Source organism: Copidosoma floridanum, unplaced genomic scaffold (assembly GCF_036245765.1).
Source record: "Copidosoma floridanum isolate Cflo_tuat_1 unplaced genomic scaffold, Cflo_Japanese_pri ptg000033l, whole genome shotgun sequence".
Taxonomy (NCBI): domain Eukaryota; kingdom Metazoa; phylum Arthropoda; class Insecta; order Hymenoptera; family Encyrtidae; genus Copidosoma; species Copidosoma floridanum.
In genome coordinates this window covers 2,497,827-2,512,366 of record NW_028321910.1, presented here as the reverse complement: position 1 = coordinate 2,512,366, position 14,540 = coordinate 2,497,827, and the positions used below count along the sequence as shown (strand labels likewise).

The 14,540-nt window shown below is 30.2% G+C and overlaps 1 protein-coding gene across 1 annotated transcript in view; it reads left to right on the top strand.

Annotated features, from left to right (window-relative positions):
- The window catches only part of fdl (fused lobes), a 414,401-nt gene that overhangs the window by 185,066 nt on the left and 214,795 nt on the right, over positions 1-14,540 (top strand). Inside the window, exons 3-4 of the mRNA XM_089597549.1 lie at positions 8,400-8,662; positions 9,031-9,194. Of these exons, the coding sequence (XP_089453675.1) occupies positions 8,400-8,662; positions 9,031-9,194 (427 nt within the window). The remainder of the gene's footprint in view (positions 1-8,399; positions 8,663-9,030; positions 9,195-14,540) is intronic.

The window sequence follows — 14,540 nt, the reverse complement described above, 5'->3', positions numbered from 1 at the left end:
GTGCAGCTGGGTATCCTGGTCACCGATGACACTCTTCTCTCATAGGCAAGGGACCTGGGTCTACATCCACCCTGAATCTTCTGGATTGACGAGTATTAACCATAAAAATTTATTGTGATCCATAACGTCTCTGGTGGAATATCGGGAGACGTATCTAGCCAGAGCATAACCTGCTCCAACACTTCAGACTTGTGTGGTCGTTCCACCATCTTACCTAGTGTCGTCAGAAAATTTTCGTATTCCCAACGGCATATCCACAGAGAAAGTATTTTCTACGCCCATTTTTCCGACTAAAGATAAGTGGTTGGTTATCTGGGGAATGACCTGAAGATGAGATATTCTTTGGTCAGCGGCATACCTCGCTCCATCACGATCTCCGTACCCGGAGACTTCGAGGATAAGAGTCAAGCTACTCTCAGCCAGCTCTTTATCATCAGGAATAATAATAAGGAATAGCTGGAAGTTTTACCACTTCTCCTTTTCTGGGCCATTATAAGTATTTACGTTCCCTATTTAACCATTAATCTCATCGGTTCTTTTAAAAGCCACCTAAGTTTTAACGACGTTGCCAATAAATTGAAGTTTATACTACCTTGCCAACAAATACATTTTTACTATTATTTCTGGAAGTGATTCGTCAACTAAAAGATATGTTAACTAAAGACAGCCACTATTTAATTAAGTCAGTCATTCACTTGCAGCCGTCACGAGCGAAGTTGTTCTTCGCAAGGCCAGGAACCCCCGTTGACAGACGACCCTATATTACCCTCTCGACTCTAAGCATTCAACCATGATTCACCGATCTTCTCCAAGGTCTGCGCTGGGTGAGCCTAACAGCTATGACGGAAAAAAAAACTTGAGCCAACGGGACAGCCTCCAACGGGCAAGCATCACGAACCAGTCTTCGCCATCTTAGATCGCCAAAACAACTGAGTCTGCAAAAAAAAAGGTGCTTTAGACACCAAAGTCTTCAACGTTATATCAGGAGACGTTGGGAAAGATCCCTACAATACGCTTCAAAGCTTCGGACCTCGTAATTTTTCTCCTGATCAGTCTGGGGTTGTAAGAATAAGCCAGAGAAGATCTCCCTGAAGCATCCAGGCAATCACAATTGCTGTGAACTTCAGTCAAGAATAAGTTTACTTAAGAAGCTCACTGGTCTTTATTAAGGCCATCGGACGTCAAACTACCTTGCAAACAAACATATTAGAACTTAACAAAGTTGACAGAAAACAGCCTTTAGGGGTCACAAAAGTCTCAAGCATGCAAAAAGTCGCAAGAGGGTGAAGTGAAAGAAAAACTTAAAATGTACCTAGTAAATTCAATTTTAGGCGTCAAGAAACTGACGCAGAAAATTTATCGAGATTGGAACAGTAGTGTCAAAATCGACGAATAAAGAATCCATCACGTAAAAGATCAGCTTTTCATTGTAGATTTTTAAAAAAGTAGAAAATTTATATGTGTTTTTATGGCAGTAAGAAATTCAGAATTTAAACTGTAGGATTTGGTTGCTCTGTCAATAAAGTTGTAAGATAAGAGAAAAATTTTTTTTTTTTTAAATATATATTTTTTGGGAGTTCAAAATCCTAACAGCTTTAAAAAACAGCCCTTTTTGTAAATTGAACGGGGAAATTGCTAGTCAACGGTTCCTTGTGGCCAACGATTATTTTATAGCTTAATGAATGCACAGTACTTCTTAGCATAATTATATATTTTCTTATTTTTTACAGCTTATTATTATATTATATGACCAAATAAACTGTATGGATTCCGGAAAAATATGTGTATATATGTTTATAAGAAAATTTTTGTTCTAAGAACTGTCAGGAATAGATGTAAAATTTCTAACTGAAAACATTTTGCATTTCATGTTAACACATGACTGTGTTCTATTTAGTTAGTCTCGGGCGAAACCCAATCAATCAAGAAACCTGACCACCCATCACTAACCTGAAGTAAACTTTAATACTAACTTTCAGATATTAAAAAAAATTTTTTTTTGACACTGTCTAGGGTGACAAATAAATGAATGGTATACGTGCTAACAGATAATAGTTATTGCAATTATATCACTCAGAATAAGATCATATATTTATTTATTTTAATTTTGTTCTAATTTCTGATAAAATATTAGGTTTTTGATAGGATAAAATTTGTTTTAGTAGTGGCCTTAGGATATCTGGATTAAAAGTCACTCGAGTCAGAATGATAAAAACAATGCTTACACTTACTGTGTTACTTATGTACGTGTTACCGTGTTAAATAATGTCTACTAACATTTGTACACGTATATATTAGTTTATTCTTAAAGCTTGGATCTCCTCATAGTTTGGTAATAAAATAAAATCGATGCATGTATGTGGCTAAGTAGGAGTCAGAGCTTACAAAAGCCAGAGATGTGATGGTAAGATTCAACAAAAATGGTGTTAGGGTATTTGGGGCAAGAGGTCATAAGAAATTCTGTATGGTTGGCAATGAGTATGTGAGGGGTCACTAAGGCTGTAAAAATGGGGAGGGGGGAGCCTAAGAAGTAAGGTCACTCAAAATAAAGGAAAAAATGTAATTTCCCCATATTTTGTTGAAGGGTTACAGGGAAGGGGTCAACAAAAGTCTGTGGGTAAGCTGCTGGGACGGTGGATCGCTGCAGGATTTTTGTAGACTGCTACATATCTTTGGCACTTACACATGTATACACACATACATGCACACGCGCACATACACATATATATATATATATAACTGTGTATAAGGTGATTTATGAGGATTTTACGTGATTATAGAATATATACTAATATCGTTGGAAAGTTATGAGAACAGTTCGCATAAGTACGATGTTGTCCTTACAATAACCTTCTTTTACATAATAATATGCGCATAAGTCATTAATTTTTAAGATACATATATTCCTAAATTATAAAGATATCTTGGTAAGGCACTCCACACAACCCCCACAGACTCCCATTCACCCCCGCCCCCACTGTCCCTTCACAAAATAAGGTAAAAACCCGTCATTTTCTCCCTTTTTTTGGCCTATCACAGTTTTTTCCATAACTCTCTACATACTTTCACAGACCCCCTACAGTGACTTCACAGCCCCTCACGTAATTTTTCGTGACCCCCCCCCCCACCGCTCCCCATTATTTTCCATACTACACCGGAATCTGACAGGGATCGTACCATCTTTCTCAGACCTTAATGTGTATACAGACGTGTTCATGTCGTACATATGTATTATTCCTTCATTTTCAATCTGATTTATCACTGAATGACTTTAAGATAAAACTTTCACATCACTATGATTTATCTCATCGCCAAAAAAAAATTTAAAGTCATACTTAATTTATAGGGGGTTGTTGCGCAGACGGTTAATTACTTTTAGTTTATTATTAATACAAACCGTAGAAGTTTGGAATTAATATGACTTATTTTAAAGAACATCTTTACTTATAATAATGAATTTTTTTTAAAACTGTTATAACGGAAAATTCTGTGTATGTGAAGGCCGTTGAATCGGTTTTTATAAACTCGTTGAAAAATAAACACTTTGTGTACGCAGAGACCTTGAACAAGCTATAAAAGCTTATACTATGTTTTTTATACTCAAAACTTTTTCTCTATTGATTTGATCAAACATCTCCTTTTTATATTTGCATCTTGATAAAATTACGTGCAATTGACCATGAAAAAATAAAGATTCTTTCAAGTATAATTCCATATTATTAAACCTTTGACCTTGATACTTGTTTTTAGTCATAGCAAATGTTACAACTTATAAGAATTGTTTTCTATATAAAATGGAAGGTAATGATAAAGTATTTCTAGTGTTTAATATTACTTTTGAAATAAATTCTTTATTACCAATTTTCTTTCCCGTACCTATTTCGCCTCCTACGTTATACTTTAACAATTTAATAATTCGCAATCGCGTATCGTTACATAAGCCGTCTGATATACTTAAATTTTGAATTAACATTACTATTGTACCTATTTTTAATTTAAGCTTATGAGGTGACAAGTCTTTACAAATATTGTTTGACATTTTTACGGAAAATTTTATATGAATATCATCATCTGATTTATCAACACCTTTGAAGGTTGCATTATCGATGCTGTATGCTAAATACAGTATGTTGATCCCATGGTATTTCTTTTACTATTTCCAGTAGGAGATGTAGCATGGAGCACATGTAATAGACAAAAATTTTTAAAAAAAGCAGAAAGTCTTACGTTGCTTCAAAATTACTTATATTGGACTTCCTATCGATGAAATAGTAAAACTTTCAGTCCCATACTCTTTGTTGGAAAATTAATGCAACAGTTCTGTTTGCATGCATGTATTGTTATGAAAAGCAATAGAAAAACATTGTCAAGATACAATGGTAATAATGCAAAAGTTTAGACGACCTGATATTCTTATTACCGCTATATTTTACCCTAAATATTTTAAAAAAAAGCAAATCTTAAAAAATTTTCCTGAGTGTTGATATACTAAATATAACTGTTAAATTATTCCATACAGAATTAAAATTGATTTTAGACGATATTACTAAGCACAATATTTTCGGAAAAGTTATTGCTTACGTTTATACCATTGAATTTCAAAAAAGAGGAAAGCCTGATTCTCATATTACTGTAACATTGCATCCAAACAATGAATTATTTACTGCTACAGACATGTATGAATATATTTCAGCGGTAGTTCTACTTGATTCACGATAACGATAATGAGTTATGAAGCACATGCTTTTTGGACCTCGTGGTAAACATACTCCACGTCTTACCAGTCATCAAAAAATTTGTACAAAAAAGTTTCCAAAAAAGATTACTAATGATACTGTTTTTACAAAAATGGATACCCAAATTACAAAATAAATGACAATAGATGTGATAATCACATACATAGAATCAAAAGTAGTGATGAAAAAGTTTTAGTTGATAATTCAATGGCAGTATCATACAATTCGTTTTTGTTAACTAAATATAATTGCCACAGTAATGTTGAGTATAATGCACCTATTTAAAGTAAAAAGTATATTTTTGATTATATTTATAAAGTAGCATATAGAGCATTACGGCAAATAACGAAAATAAATACGCGTGATAAAAAAGACGATACAGAAAACTTTGATGAAATATCAGAGTATGTAGATGACCACTATTTGAGCCTCATGGAATTAGCATGGCGATTACAAGAGCTCTCTCTGTGTAGACCTTATCATTATGTATTTAATTTATCAGTAATATTAAAAATAAACAAAAAAATGGTTTTCGAGAAAATAATATATTTAAAGCTATAGAAAACTCCGAAACAGCATTAGCAGCTTGGTTCCAATGAACTATAATAGTTTTGCAAAAAAAATTGGATACGTAAATATTCCAGAATATTACAGTTTTAATTCGATGGTATAAACTTTACTTAAAAGAGAAAGAATTAGACGTAATTTAACAATAGGGCGATTAAACCTAATGGACTGATAGAATTAGATTTTACACCATTGAAAAAAAAATTAATTCCTATAAGCAAATAAAAAATTAGATTAGCAAGATGAAAGTAGTAGAAATTGCTGCAACTAAAAACAAACCTCTGAATTTGTCAGCAAAGTGCCCAAAAAAATGGTAAAAGTGCCAAAATCATCTAAATCGCGAATAGATCGAAAACAGTAATAGATGGAAAAAAAAGTTGAATACAAAAAAGGTGCGCCTTTCCAAGCTGCACAAAAGTAGCCTTGGCAAAATTAATTTCATAAAACAGTTTTTTGCGAATTGCAAAAAACCACAAATTTGGCCGTTTTTTGAAAAATTCATAACTCAGTCCCATTTGGATATGAAGAGCTGAAAATTTAATACAATGTTCCTTTTGTAGTCCTTAACATATGCTTTTTTGAAGATGATACAATTAATAGTTCTTGCAAACCGTTGTGTTGAAGAATAAATGGTCCCTTCGAAAAATGGCTCTAAAAAATTTTTAAGATCACTTACGGCCATTTTTTAAACGCGCTGCTCTTCGTCAAGTGTTAGTACTCAACATGCTAAAATTTCATAATCCCATCTTGTTTAGAAGTACTGTTAAAATTGCATCGAAAAACAGTGATTTTCGCAGGAGGCCGTCGGCGGCGCATGGTGGGGCGAGCCGCCGAATCAGGCCACGCCCACTTCCTCGCTGAGCGATTGGCGCACTTTCGAGCGTGTAGGTTTAAAATGAATACGCGTTGTAAAACCAACGATATCTCCGTAACTAAGTATCAGAAATTGATGTTTTTTTTTTTAAATCTGGGGTAGCTTTCAATAACATTGAGATTGCGCGTATCAACATATTAATAAAAATAATAATAGTCATGCAAAAACGGTACTTCTGAAAATTATTCTACTAGTTGTTGCAAATTTTAGTACTTTTGTAATAGATATTACATATTCTCATTTCCTGACTGTATGTATGTCATAATTATTGTCGGCATTGCAATAAATAACAATAATTTTTATCATTATTGTTATTATTATTATTATCATTATTACAATACTTATAAGAATATTAATTTGTACATACAGAAAATAAGTTTCATAATGCGTTTTCGTGAAACTTATTAGGCAAAAAAACTGTAAAAGATTTATGTTACAATAACATTCCATTTGGTGGAAAATCATTTATCTTAGGATGTAATTTTAGACAAATACTTTCAGTAATATAGCATGGGTGTAAAAGTTTTATCATTAATTAAAATATAAAGTACTTATTTCTATGAAAACACTTTAGAATCATTAAATTGAAAAGTAATATGCGGTGTACAGATTTAAAATTTTGATTATTGTTAAGAGACATTAAAAATAAAGTAATAAATTCTTTCGAAGTTCCACAGAGATGGAAGACGTATGATCTTTGTAAACAATTTTATGGAGATGGCATTAATAGCTTCCTAAACGAAGTAATTTTAACAACTCATAACGAACCTTAGTACATTTCAAATAATAAAACTTTTAATTATATCAAAGGTAAAGAACATACTTATTACAGCACAAATTATCTGAAATATAAGGGTAGTAATTGCATTGATGAAAATATAAACATAAATTTTTTTATAGAAACTTTAAAAAATATCAATGAAAGATTACCACCGCATGTTATAAACTTGAAAGTAAATGCTATTTTTATGTTAATAAGAAGCTTGAGTATTCTCGATGGGTTGTGCAATGGCACTAGACAACGTATAAAAAAATTGTTTAAATGTAATTTAGAAGCAGAAATACTAACTACTAAAAAATCTGGTAATAAAGTTGTTATTTTGAGAATGACATTAAATACAAGTAATAATTCATATTTACCGTTTATTATTTACTAAAAACAATCTTTAATAGTTCTAACTTTTTCCACAACAGTCAATAAATTGCAAGGTTAAAGTTTTAATAAATTAATATTTCACAACAAAAATCCTTTGTTTTCTCATAGTCAACTATACGTATTGATATCAAAATGTAAGAATCCTGAGAATATATTTACACCAAATAATTTGGAGAAACATTAAAAATATTGTACGGTAAGAAATTTTTGATCATTAACAATTTTTCTGATTTGTTTGTCAAAGTTTATTCCTCATAATATTTTATTTTTCTCTAAGTAATTTGCTTTTTTAAATGTATAGAATGCATCTTAAAAATTAGACTTTTAACAAGAGAAAACATAAAAAAAACTTATATATTAAGACACTGTATTTCCAAATTCTTACAGAAAAAAATAAAAATGCTTGCATTACAAAATTTTTCATGCATATTATAACTTCGATATTTATCTTCAAAATCTTGAATTTTTAGTAATAATTAATTTCATAAAAACGTAAAGAATAGGACATCCTTTAATTTCGTACTAGAAATCTTATAATTATCAAAATTGTTGTATATTTTCGAACGCCGATTTAATAATCATAAAAGTCTCACACTTTCTTTTTTTATGTCAAATACCATATCGCTGCTATGTAATAGTCATAATATTAAATATTAATTTTTAAATATTTTTATTTATACGATTTTGTAGATATGTGCATTTTTTTTTTACAAGCCTTTATAATAAAATTTATATGTTTAAGTACTTTAATCTCAAATATAAGTTGTATTTATCATATAATAAAATATTCTGACACGAAATTATATGTTGTATGTACATTTTAAGTACATTGAAATATTTGAAGCATCATTAAGAAAAGTAAACAATCTGAGTAACAATTGATTATTCATCTAACAAGTTCATTATTTTGTAGGTACTAAATTTAAATCATATGGAGTTATTAAATTCTTAAGTCTTGCATATTTCTTGGGGGGTTGGTGCACAGGGGGAGAAGCCTTACTAGTATATGTATAGAGCCTTACTAGTATATAGTATATGTAATAAATACGAGTTCTGTCATATTTAGAATGTTCCAGAGTCCATGGTCATGGGCGTGCGTCAGTGGTCGCTGTGAGAGGCGAATAGTGCGGAGCTCCCGGATATCTCTAGCCACCTGCTCTGCACTGTGCGGTGATAATACGAGGTTACTTTGGCCCAGACCCAATGGACCCGTGCATCTTGGAATAGAAAGCTTAGCATTTCATTGGCAGCAAATTAAATTCGCTACAGTGAATACAAGCAGCCATGATATTGAAGCTTTCTTTGAATACGCCAAGGATATTTTCCTCGGTCAGTTAATTCTTTCCTTAAGCCAAACTGCTTACTTGTACAACAGTATGTATGGATGAGAGTTCATTATTTAACTGCTATATTGAATTATTTATTTGGGATTCTATTATCAATGTATTATATACAAAGAACGGATGGATTCAAAGGCTTATTTGACGCAAAAATTTTAATTTAAGGCAATTTAGATCTGTTTCTTATTTTTTTGTAAAAAATATCCATTCCTATTAAATGAGTGAAAGGCAGTAGTTTACTTCATAGTTCTTAAGTTAAAAAGCCATAAAAAATTTTTTTTGCTTGTTAAGGAATATTTTTTATAAATAACTTTAATAAGTTATACAACGAATTAAAATGGTATCGGTCTCTTACAGGTAACGTAAGGAATCTTATGAGATCACCAACCCCCGGAATTCCCTCAGCAGTCGACAACTTTGTGATTTACTTAAGTGCCAATACAGCTAAAGATGCGCAACTAACTCTAAACACTGACGAATCTTATAAACTTCAAGTGCTCACAAAGAACAGACAATTAGAGGTACGCAAGTCCTGGCAATTGTTATAGTTTTTTTTTTTATAGTTTATTATTTTTTATTATTAGTAGTAGAAAAAATATAAGCATTCTTAGTTACAGTACGTTTAATAAGATTCGAGGCAAAATTATTTGCTATTTCCAGGCTCAATAAGCTTAAGTAGAAACATTGAAGCTAACTTTTAATAAAGATGTGATTAACAGCTGAAACTACAATTTCTAGGACTAGGAATGGTCAGGAGCTCGAGCAAATCACAGAAACAAACATAACACTTCGGAAATTTGTTTTAATAAGAACTCAAAATGCTATCACGAGAATAAATAAAATGACCAAATCATATAAGCAGAAAAATGGTTTAATAATTTCATACTAATTTTAAATAAAATCCAAAAAATATTATAACTTTCAATGCCAGTAGCATCAATACAAACAAAAATTATTTCAAAAGCTACTTAATAATTTTTCATTCTTCTTAATTTATAATGCTTGCGTGACTGTAATATATTAAAATGCCTTGTACAAACTCATTTTTGTCTCTTTAAATAGCATTAGAAATGCAAATTTTTATTTATATCCATAAAAATATATGTCTGACAAGCACATGATACAAAAATTCAAAGCCAGCTAAAGAAAAATCAGAACGTGGTCAAGTTCCTCGAAAAAAAATTTTTTTTATCTTATTTCCGAAATTAAAAAAATTTTTTAATTGTATTTTTTCTCCAACAAGTCTAAAATAAACTTTTTCTTATGCCTCCACTAAAAGTACGACTTCGTTTACTGGTATCAGAAAACAAATTTTAACATTTCTTTCAGGCAAGAGTTCCCATACATCGTTCGTAGAAAAAAGCATTTTCATAATTTCTGCATGATTCTATCGTGGAAGATGTCACAATACTTTTTCTAATAATCAATTAACACATTTCGTACAAATGTCATATTTTCTTTAAAGAAAGAAAAAAAATTGAAACGGGCATCAAGAAGAATGTACGGCATAAACTCTGGGCTATTGGCTTATACCTAGGAGAAAATGCCATACTTTCTTTTCTTGGTGCGTAATATACTCTTCAATTCATCAACATTTCTTGTTTTTTATGCACTTTAAAAAGATGAATATAGTACAACTTCTGAATTTTACTTACATGCTGAAAAAGTTTATTTACGTAAAGATAATGAAAACAATACCACTTTCTGCTCACAACTTTTAAGTCATGTATTTTTCTGCTCAAAAATGATGTTTGCCGATAGAATGCAAGAAATGACATCGATTACATATATTTTAACATTATTTAAATAGTAAGATAAGAATAAAAAATAGTTTTAAGATTAAAAAAAATGATACGTTTCTATTAAATGTACCCTGTAGCTTGAGACTTAATAATGAAAAGCTACTCTTTTTTATTTACTCTTAAAACTTGAGCATATGAATATATATATATATATATATATATATATATATATATATATATATATATATATATATATATGTATACGTATGTATACATTCCTACATTATGACGTTAATAAGTTATACATCGAGTCAAGCTATAGGCATACACTTTTAGCAGCTGCTGTAAATGAATGTGTAGGTAGTGCTGACGGCACGAGTAAAAGTAAAATGGGGTATAGTGGGACCACGCATAAATTGCAGGGTATAGTTGAAGAGGAGAAGAAAATCATAACTGGTGAATTAATTTGACAGAAAATATCCTTAAAAAAATTTCCTAATATTCCTTTATCTTTTAGCTAGATAAGACTTCCAAAACTAATTGTGGTAAACTTTCATGGGGGAATGAAAAAAATATTTCATCAAGCTATCCAAGCACTCGTTTGATGCATACATCTTAAGCAAGGCATTTCACCCATTTTAGATGTGACACTAAAGTTGACTATCAAGATGATATACCAAAAATAAAATTTTTTTTGTACGTTCAAACTATTTACACGTAATAATATGAAAGTCAAAAACAAGGTTCATTAATTAGATCTTAAAAATAATTACTTCGTCATAAAATATAGCTCGTCCTAGTATACCCTTATTTTCTGCAAATACCATGTAGAAATGAAACGAGGTTTATCATTGCTGTCCCACTACTGCATAATTTAAAAAAAAAAATAAGTAGTAGTGGGACAAGTACTTGACAAGACCAAATTTTATTTTTAACGACTGTGTTTTCATGCTTTTTACTATAGTAACCGTGTGAGTGTCATCAGTCTAGTCTTTAATAGTAAAATTAAACTCAAATATATTTGTAGGATTAGTAGTTAAGTGAATGAGAGCATTGTTACCTGTTACATATACATAATCTGATACCTAACCTCAATGCAATCTGTATTAATCCATCCTACCCGATGTAAGAAAATCAACTTTTCAGGAAATGATATATATTTTGAATAATTAATTTTCATTATACTTATATTAAAAAAAAGAACTGAACAAAATCAATACCTCTGAAAATTGTCAACAGAAAAATACAGGTATTAGTTTACTCGCAGTATATTTTTATTTGGTATTTCAGCCTTTAAAACTTACTTCTCATCTCCACAGAAGAATCGAATAATTCTCCTTTAAAAAATATATTTTCTACAACCAATCTTGATTTTAAGATCAAAAAGGAAGCAGCTAAGGAGAACCAATCCATGGTGGTTGTTAATAATTTGATACATTATTGAAAAAAAAAAAAAAAAAAAAAAAAAAAAAAAAAAAAACATTGAAAAAGCAGTAGGTTTTAGTTACTCAACAAAAAGAGAGATAATAAAAACGCTAAAGAGTATGAAAAAAATGTAAACAGAAAGTTTGAAGAGAGTAAAAAATTTATTTGGAACAAAAAAAGAAATTTACTTAAAAATTAAAAATTAAAAAAAAATTTTCAAACAAGACAATCAGAATGCCAATAATGACTTGATAGTACAGGAAATAAAAAAAATGTTTATTTAAACTAGAAGACAATGAAAAAGCATTAAGAGCGTATGAAGTTTATTTATTGCAGAGCAAAATAAAAATGAAAAAAGAAAAATTTTAAGACCTTAGAAACTAATATTTGTTTTACAATATGTATTTACTATTATGATTTTTGTAGTTTGTATTATTAATAATTATACTATATTGCTTATGTTGTAGTAGAAAAAATTTTTTTCTTTATTATTATTCGACATTGTAGATAGGGATTTTGCGATATCGTTGAAAAAAATGTATACATAAAAGAAATTCCTATTAATCTATTATTTTGAATATTCATATACTCTCAAAAGTGATAATTCACATCTTATAAATAAAAAATTAAGTTCTTACATACGAAAATAACATTGTTATATACTGTCCCACTACTACCACTTACATTGTCCTACTACTGCCGTAATCCTTAAAGACTATGTCCCACTACTGCAGATTTCACGACTTATTTGAAAAATTATTTAATTAAACAGATAATGATAAGCACAGTCAATGAATTTTGTTTCCTTAAGTAAAGACCTATATTTTTAATTTAAAAAAAAAAATTTAGGTGAATTAACATTGGTGGAACTTCAAAAATAAGAAATAAATATTTTTTGCTTAAAAAAAGTGTTCCACTACACTTTATTTTACCTTAGCCGAGTACAACCGCAGAAGGCTGAACAAAAGGCAGACGTTGAGTCCCTCGGTGCGTAAGCAGAAAGAGAGACAGCTACATGCAGCAATGTACCTATATAGCTTCATACACGGCTGTATTACTATTGCGGAGTTGAAAAAAGTCTTGTAATACTTTTCTCGGTCTGGCCCCTATTCGCCCACAATTCATAATGCGTCAAAAGGAACTTTGTTTCAAAGAAATAAGAGAAGCCAATTAATATTATGAAACAAGGCTTCTACGATTAAAAAAACAGCCTTAGAAATAGTCGAAAGAAAATAAAGTTGTTAGTAGAATACAAATACTTATTTTGGTGATAAACTAACATTTAAAGAAAAAGATTTTAGAAAGATTCTTCCAGTCTTGGAAAAAAAAATTGAATCATTACATCTTTGGACACTATATTGTGTTCTAAAATAAATAATCAATATTTGTGTCATTGACAAATTATTTATTAACTCATTATTATAACTTTTTGTTATATACAAAAACAATATTTTTGTCTTAGCGTTTTCCATGACTATAAACGAATCTTATGGTTAACGTTGCGTGATAAAGATTCAAAAGTGAAGTTAAAATACTATAGCTTAGTTCATTAAAATAATAAATAAATAGTCAATTTATTATTTAAATATTGGTTGATGACACAATAAGTTCCACTCTAATTATTATTTTAAACTGTTTACTTTTATAAAAAAAATTATACTGTTTTATTGTAAGTAAATGCCAGTTTTACATATACTGTTTATTTTCATTAAATATCATTAATTTTAAAAAAGTGTTTTATAAATGACTGATTAATTTACAAAAAATGTAGATTGTAGTATTAAAATGCATCGTTTAAGCTTGAAAACATAGGCATTTAGTTAATATGTACATCAAGTTTTCGATGAATACGGAGGTCTTATTGCACACGAATCTCTTCTTTTTAACGTTGCACATTATCTAAGATAGAGACAAAATGGTAGACTTTATGTAAATATTTAAGATATTTAAGATTTCCATAAAAAGGAACAGATGATCTCTATTTACCGTGGAAAATAGGGCTACTTTTTGTTCTAGATTCTACGTAGGGCACAATTAATTATTTATTTTCGTGGTTCTAGAGTCTTAATATCTCAACGAGTAATGCTTTAAATAGTAGAAATTATGTCCATGTTGTAACAAAAGAACTATAGGAAAGGCTTAAGCAACTTAATAGTTCTGAACAACTTACTTCTATTTTTCTGAGTAAAAACTTGAATACAGTCGATAAACTATTATGAAGTGCCTGAAACCGAGATTAAATCTCACTCATGGTAGACCGTATGATGGCAAAGGTGGACTTTAACTACTCAGTCTACTTTTTGAGAGGTGACTATTGAGTGTTTGTTTTCGGAGCCTTCGGGCAGTGTGTTTATCACCCAAAAATTTTTGAGCGAGTGCACATCGATTTTACTCTCTCTCCAACTAAAGTGGCAGTGGAGGAAGAGCTCCCCCTATCATTATCCATCACCTAAGCTCCCCTCACTCTAAAAGCTTAAATAAAATCTTATACTTTACTAGGGTATGATTGTTCTCCCGCACATGGAATCTGATCAATTTGTAATCGATTCTTGATCGTGAAAATTTTTTTTTCTTTTTTACTGTTATTATTTATTCTAGTGTCCTTTTTTTATGATAGTCATTTTATTTACAAACCAGTTTTCTCGAAAGCATTACAATTTTTGATTAAACATTTCTGTTTATTCTATTAATTCCATTTAT